This window comes from Adiantum capillus-veneris, chromosome 20 (assembly GCF_014529385.1).
Source record: "Adiantum capillus-veneris isolate H3 chromosome 20, ASM1452938v2, whole genome shotgun sequence".
Taxonomy (NCBI): domain Eukaryota; kingdom Viridiplantae; phylum Streptophyta; class Polypodiopsida; order Polypodiales; family Pteridaceae; genus Adiantum; species Adiantum capillus-veneris.
This window is the reverse complement of record NC_140950.1, coordinates 48,257,444-48,264,865: the sequence shown is the minus strand read 5'-3', so window position 1 is coordinate 48,264,865 and position 7,422 is coordinate 48,257,444. Positions and strand designations below refer to the sequence as shown.

At 45.3% G+C, this 7,422-nt stretch overlaps 1 protein-coding gene across 1 annotated transcript; it reads right to left on the bottom strand.

The window, feature by feature from the left end:
• Positions 1 to 3,151: 3,151 nt before the first annotated feature.
• LOC147432480 (uncharacterized) lies at positions 3,152 to 4,230 on the bottom strand. The gene has a single exon (XM_086491593.1). It carries the CDS (start codon positions 4,228 to 4,230, stop codon positions 3,442 to 3,444), a length of 789 nt encoding a protein of 262 aa, XP_086347719.1. The 3' UTR covers positions 3,152 to 3,441.
• Between the last annotated feature and the right edge of the window lie 3,192 nt (positions 4,231 to 7,422).

Here is a 7,422-nt window from a genome sequence, read left to right as displayed (position 1 = left end):
TTGGGGCAATTTGAGTCGTTTCACCAATTTATAATTGATGAAATTGTGCGACGCACCATCGTCTACCAAGATCCGCACCCTGTGCCCTTGGATAGAGCCATGCATATGCACCAACTCATGTGGTCCGAAAGTCTACTGCCACATGGAGGCCATGATACAGCACTCATGCACCGCCTCGGTGTGTGTTACTTCCACATTAGCAAACTGGGAAGAGGACTCAAGAGGTAAAAGCTGCACCATGTGCACTTCTTTTTCCTTCCCCTTGTCTTGAGCAGCAGATTTCCCCTTGGGACAATCCTTTTTGCTATGTCCAGTTCCCAAACATTTAAAGCACAACTTTTCTTTTTTGGCTTTCTCAAACTCTTCCGTTGAGAGAGGACCTCTAGACCCCTTGGGCTTTTTGGAGGTCTCTGATGCAGTAGAGACATTTTTTCTTTTATGATGCACATGCTCTGGACGTGTTGAAACAGGTGTAGTGCCATGCACATGCGAACTATGTAATGCTCGATCATCGGGGTCATCATGGATGTGAGCTTGCACTATTGCATCCTCAAGTGTTTGTGGATCCTGGGTTTTAATGTGCTTCTTAAGCTCGGGAGTTAACCCACGGATAAACCCACGCACCTGCTGAAAGGTATCCATCCCTTCCAGCTTGAGGATCACATCCCGATAATGGAAAACATATTCTAATAATGTTTTATGCTGGCGCATAGAACATTCATCCCAGGCGGTCCAATTTCTAACCTTCTCATTGGTAGGTAGAAATTCCTTCCTGAAGACAGTCTCAAAATCTGCCCAAGTCTATGGTAGCATGCCCTTCTCCTTGAGAGACATCCACCATTTGTAGGCCTTGCCATCCAAAGTCAGACTTGTCTGCAACGCCTTGGCCGCATCCGGGGTACGTCCAAGGTCATGAATACCATCGCACTTACTGAGAAAAATATTCACGGTGTCCTTGTTCGCTCACGTTCTTCTCCCTGAAAAATTGGTGGCTTTGTATTTTTCAACAAATCGTCCACCTCTTTTTGGGTTAGAGAGTGCACCGGTCCCGGAGGAGGGCCTTGCCCAGCAGTTGGCCCCTGGCCTAGTGTGGAGCCGTGCTCCTGAATTGGCTGACTAGCAGGGCCCGTGGCCTGTTGCCGCATATGTAACTTAATCAAATCGGATAATGCTATGACATTGTGATTTAATTGTGTAAAATTCATTTCAAGCACAATCATGCGTGTTTGCAATGCACGAAAATCTTGCATGTCCAACAACTCATGCGCATCGTCTGTTGCCGTTGGGGCATGATTACTCTCCGTGAGAGGAACCGTCCGCGTGGCATCGACAGACGAAACGGGTGCGGACTGCTCGAAATCAAATGCATGATGCATATCTATGTCCGAATCCATGCTGTGGACGTACTGTGCGAGAAAAGAAAGAAGAATACCTGAATTCCAACGAGCTCGTAGCAGGTGGCTAGAAGTAATCGTATAATTACGCCTTGGATGGGAAAAAACGTTGAATTCGAAAGCAAACGTCAATCCAAAACGAAGAGTAGCTTGAAAAGAATGATAAAGTCTGCAGCCGATGATGCTCTTGAAAGCCTTGAGCAAGTTGGAGTTGCCAACGAGCGGGATTGCATCGTATGCACTATGCCAGAGGAACTTGAAATTTTCCGAGAAACGCTGCAGCCGATGATAAGCTTGAGAACACGAAGCAAAGTACCTTCACCACCGAGTTGGCTGCATCATATGCAAGAAGCCAAATCCGGGAATTTGGGCCACCAATCGTTGGCTTTGCAAAACTGTAGAAGCCGAGTTGCAGCAGATTTGGACTGCAAAATTCGTATAAATCCCAGCCGTTGTGTGCTTGTGGGCCCACGATGAACGGAATTCGAGCCAAAAAGCAAAATGCGGCTTGCCAAATCAAGGACCGTGGGGAGAGTCCCTTAACTAGGCCATTAGGGTTGGACAAGGTGAAGGGGAAAAAAAAGTTTTAATGCCAAATTGTCTGTTGCATGTCGCCGACAGCGCGCCATGAAGATGGTGATGGAGCTCGCTATACAGCAGCTCTTTGAGGGCCGGCCAAGCACGAAAAGTCTCTGTTTTTTCCTTGCGCTCCCACTGAGCCCAACAACACGCGGTTTCGTGCAGGTCCTCAGACACCTTCGTCCCCGACTAGGGGTTGTTGCACACGAAACAACTTCGGCCTCCTCTCTTCCTCCCTCTGTTGGTTGTGCATGCAACATGCAGCCCCAAAAGCAAAAACGTGCCTCAGTTCTATGTTTAGCTCTGATACCAGTGTAAACATCAAGGGACTGCCATGCCTGGTCCATCCGCCCAACCTCCCTTTAATAGGCTCCTAGCCCCTTTCGGACCCCTTCCCACTGGCAGCCGGCCCTTGGCCGAGAGTCCGTGACCCCTTGGTTTGGCCCTTGGCCTGACATAAGGGATAGATGTGGTCTTCTGGAAGTAATAGCATTTTCTCTAGGTTGCTTTCTGACATGAATTTTATATATTCTTTTCAAGTGAAAGTATGAGCTACCTTTTATAAAATACACTAAAATGTAAAAAATAATTAAAACATGGAAATTTATGTGGCCAGGGTGACTGGGTGATTGTCAAGAATTAACCTCAACTCTAGCCTATATATGATTTTTTAAATGGTTAAGTCCAATATTTCCAAATGAAAAATGAGTTTTCCATGCGGAAGTTCTAATATACCCAAGTTCTAAAAATTGACCCTAACTCTAGCCTATATATAATTTTTTAATTGTGTCACCTCCAATATTTCCAATTGAAAAATGAGTTTTCCATGTGGAAGTTCTAATATACACAAGTGGAAAACTTTTCAAGTTGGTAGTAAGAAATTTTTCAGTGTAAATTTTTTTGGATTTCCATGATGTGATAAGTAAAACCTAGGAAAGAAAGTCTAGATTTCTTTATGGTAAAGATTCCCATGAGTATTTACATCATGGAAAATATGTTCTTATATTCCAACATGGAAATGAAAACGTCATCTTTTCTCATAATGAAAAGGGGAATTCCTATCTAAATTTACGTATCAAACTAGAAATCCTTAGAGGAAAGTTGACCCCTTTTCCAAATAGAAATTTGTCATGAAGTTCTTGAATTAATTGATTGGTGTTGTATTCGTTACAAATATAAATAAAGACGTGACGTTTTGATATCTGGCGGACATTGTACTTGTCCGCCCAATACTCCCCCTCAAGGACTATGTCCGAACAGATAAGAAAGAACAGAAAGAGATGCACCCCATTCCCTTATTGGGTTTGCTTGGTGCTTCGCTTTTACATTATTTAACTACATGTGTAATGCATACAAGCATGCAGTGGAACTAGTCCGGATCTATCATAGATCTCATGAGGAAGAATTGAAGTAGGTCTACTTTATGCTTGGTCCGCTTCTGAGGCTTCGGTACAATCTTCTTTCGAGCTTAGTGAATTCTCCCCCTCAAAGGAGAGAGAAGATTAAGACCAGCATCTTCAATTTCAACAGCTTCATCTTCTTCTTCTTCAACAGCACCTTCTTGAGCATCATCATCTTCATTTTCAGCATCTTGGTCTTCTTGAGCATCATTTTCAGCATGAGCACTCGCCCTCGGGCAAAAGAAGCCTTTCATTTTGACTCGAGGGCGAGAGGAGTGCGCATTAGCCATCATAGCATGAAGCATGGTTGGAAACAGAGGGTCGCAAGCTTGGTTAGAAGCATCAAATCCGGCAATCAAAGAGGGAATTAGAGGAACAGCCGTATATGCTTCAAGGAAATCAAGTTGAATAATAGAATGGGTGTCGAGTGGAAGATCAGAATTCTGAATATTGGTTTGGAAATGTGAAAAAGTACCATGAAATTTTGACGTAGGCAGCAGAGAGTCGCCATCGTCAGGGTCTTCTTGCCCTTCATCTCCAAGACTTGGTTGGAGTAAGCCTTCGCCAGGGACTTCACACCCGCTTTCTTCTTCATCTCCTTGACTCGGCAGGAGACAGCCTTCGCCAGGGGACTGTTGCCCGTTCTCTTCTTCTTCTCCTTGACTCGGCAGGAGGGAGCCTTCACCTTCTTGATTAACCTCACCAATTTTGATGACAACACTTGCGCTACAGGCATGGTTATGAGGTGTTTCTGTAGGTAAGAGAGAGAGGCGCCCGGGTGTAGGGAGAGCGTGTAGATAACGTGTAGCTTGTACAGGGCCACCACAAGCGCTCCTGAAAAGAGGCGATGATACCATGTTGGACTCACAACCCTCGTCTGATCAGAGACACAAACCGGCGCTCTCTCTCTTTGACTCAGACCCACAGAGACAGAGAAATGTTCTCGTAACTGCTTAATTGATTGGTGTTGTATTGTTACAAATATAAATAAAGACGATATCTGGCGGACATTGTACTTGTCCGCCCAATAACCTCATCGTCAACTCCGGCCAGTTGATCTTTCTCATCAACCTCACCAGCAGCTGGGGCCCATCCAGGATCTTCACGCTTCTCTTCGCTTTCATTCATGAGTATAAACTTGCTTTATTCTGTAACTAACTATGTTTTACTGTTCATGTCGATCAGCTGAATGCCACAGGCGGCTGCCTCACAAACCTGGATGCGTCCGGCACAGAGTTTGCCTTCTTCGACAGTTATGGTCGCTACAGTGCTGTGAGTTCTAGTAGAACTGATATGAATTAAGTAGCTGGGGGATTTAGTTCATTCAGCTTACTTACAACTGCTTCTAATATATAATTAGCGCCGCCATCGCCTAATCACGTTATAATTGTGCAAGGTTGTCTGCCCTTCCTCGGATGCCGGCACCCTGGGCTCCGCTGTTTACACTACCGGTCCTGACGTGGATGCAATCTTCAACTCCTGGTCCGGTGTCCAGCTGCAGCTGAAACACGGTATGAACTGGCGTAACATAACAAGGAGCTTGTTGGGACGCAATTACTCAGCTGCTTTTATTTGCGTCAGCTTGTAGTACTGCTCGATTAGGGGACATATTTCTGCTTTAGGTCTGCCTCTAATGTTCTGACCGTATCTGATCGCTGCCCCACAGCCAATATCGAAGGCTCGGTCACCTCAGTGTTTACGGCGGAGACCTGCCGGGAGCTTGGTCCCTCCCAGAGGCAGTTCACATGAAGGTGAAGGTGGGGTTGGCAATTAGTTGGCAACCGGGTGCACTCAAGTTCACGTGGAGGCTCCCTTGAGGACCTTTTTGTTTGGTTGGGAAGAAAAAAAGACAAGAGAGAGAGAGAGAGAGAGAGAGAGAGAGGGGAAAAGGTGAGCGCACGTTTCTATAAACAGCCCAAAGGGATTCTTTTGATAAAACACTTCTTAGAAAAGGTTTGATAAAACACTTCTTAGAAAAGGTGGTCACAATTTGTCTTTTTCTTTAGTTGCATTCTTGCTTCTTCTCCCAAGGGTGGAGCTAAAAAAGAACCACTTGCAAACTGGTTGCCAACCCCTTCTCAAATTTTTTCCACGTGAACAAAATGGTTTCCGAAAAGTTGCCAACTAATTGCCAACTTGTTGCAAACCATCTCCTCGTGTGAACTGGCTCTCAGCTTTTTGCGTTGCTGGTTCGCTTCGTATGGTTCGTTCCTGTCATAATTGTGTAACGGAATATACTTGCGGCAACTGCTTTCCAGGTATGAGATTTTTGTTACTAAAATATATTGTTCGTGTGACGTGTCTCAACAATGCTGCACGATCACGTCTAATGGACATTAAATGTAACAATGACAATATAGGCGATGCGCTTGTTCGAACTCGCCCGGGCGCTGTCATACCTATGTCGCAGCTTCAGCGGGGTGATCAGGTGAGCGGCTTTTGTGGATTTATGTGTAATAATTGGGTGTAGCAGAATAAAGCCTCTCTGATCGAGACAATTATTCCTTTCATGGGATGAACGCGAGGGGGGTGGTGAAGTACGATGACGTCTACGCATTTGGCCACAAGGATGCCGAAATAATATCCATCTTCATCCAGCTCACGGTGGAGCCCATATTGCATCATACTGACAACGTCCAGCTTCGTCTCAGTGGCGACCATTTTCTCCCCACCTCCGTCACCGCTAGCCGTGCCGCCATTGTCTATAAGCGAGCGCACGCTATTCAAGTTGGGGACATCATCTGGGCAGCCGATCCTTCAAGTGTCAAGCATGTGACGGTGCCCTCGTGCGTTACAAGTCAGGTACACACACACAACATTTCTTTTGTAATCTTATCTTTCATTTCTTTATATTTACATTTATCTATTTAATATGCTCTAGTTGATGCTCTGCAGACGTGTCCACAACAATGGGACGCGGATTATTCATGGAGCGGTACCATAATTGTGGACAATGTGCTGGCGTCCACCCACAGCAGATGGTTCTTAGATGACGCCTTTGATAGAGTGGGCCTCTCCCGTTGGCTGCCCGCCGCATACCAATTTGTGCTGGCGCCTGCACGTGTACTCTACCATATGATGGGGAAGAAGGCCTACATTGCTGTGTACAAGAAGCTGGACGCCATGCTTGACATTGCCGAGTTTGGAGCTAACTATGGTGGGCACCTCGCCTTGGGCACCGGATGCGTCTCTCTGGCTCTCTTCATGCCTCTCTTTGTCCGTCTCGCAACGCCAGCTTCCCAAATCAAGGCTGCTGCATGAGCAGCGTTTTGCTTTCTTCTCTGCCTCAATAATAACTTTTGCATGCGCCTTAAACTCCATAATACAAGTGTGTCTTGATTGGTTTTGATGTGCATATGGTGTCGATCTATGTTTTTACTAGGAAAAAAAAGGAAGAAGGGAAGTTTTAGTGTTTGTTTTGCATCACGATGTGTAGCACTGTTCCCGAGCATCTCAAACCTGGTGAACTTTGGAGTTAGTGATGCATTGTGTATGGTGGTGAGCTGGGAGCAGGGTCCGCACTCTTATTCATAACTGTAGGGAACAAACCCTTCCCTCGTTGTCAAGAATTGTAGATAGCCAAACCCCGGACCTCTTACTATGAGGGTTCATAAGAAAATTAAGCAAGTCACAAAAGATTTAAAGTAAAAGAACATTGAAAATAAGCAAAACTCCAGCCATGAAAGCCTCACTTTGAAAAAGAAACATATCAACTCAATACTCTTGTGTGTGATGACTTGGTGTAGCTTCGCTCCGAGCTTCGCTCTGGCCAATTGCACAATTCCAATGCTCTTTCACGCTAATAGAAACCCTAAATAAACACTTCAAAATCCTTCGTCATAGCCATTTCATAGAAGCTTAAGAACTTCATTAGACAATCCCAAGTGATTATTTGAAAAGGGGAAACCCTAATTGGTGGCCTCACAACCTCAAACATGTAGTGGGAATAGCGCGATCTTGCACTAGCCCACCATGGAAGAACGTGTGTATCCTTTCACCAGAGGAGCTTAAAGTATCGATACTATACTTTTAAATGTTCTTCAACTTCT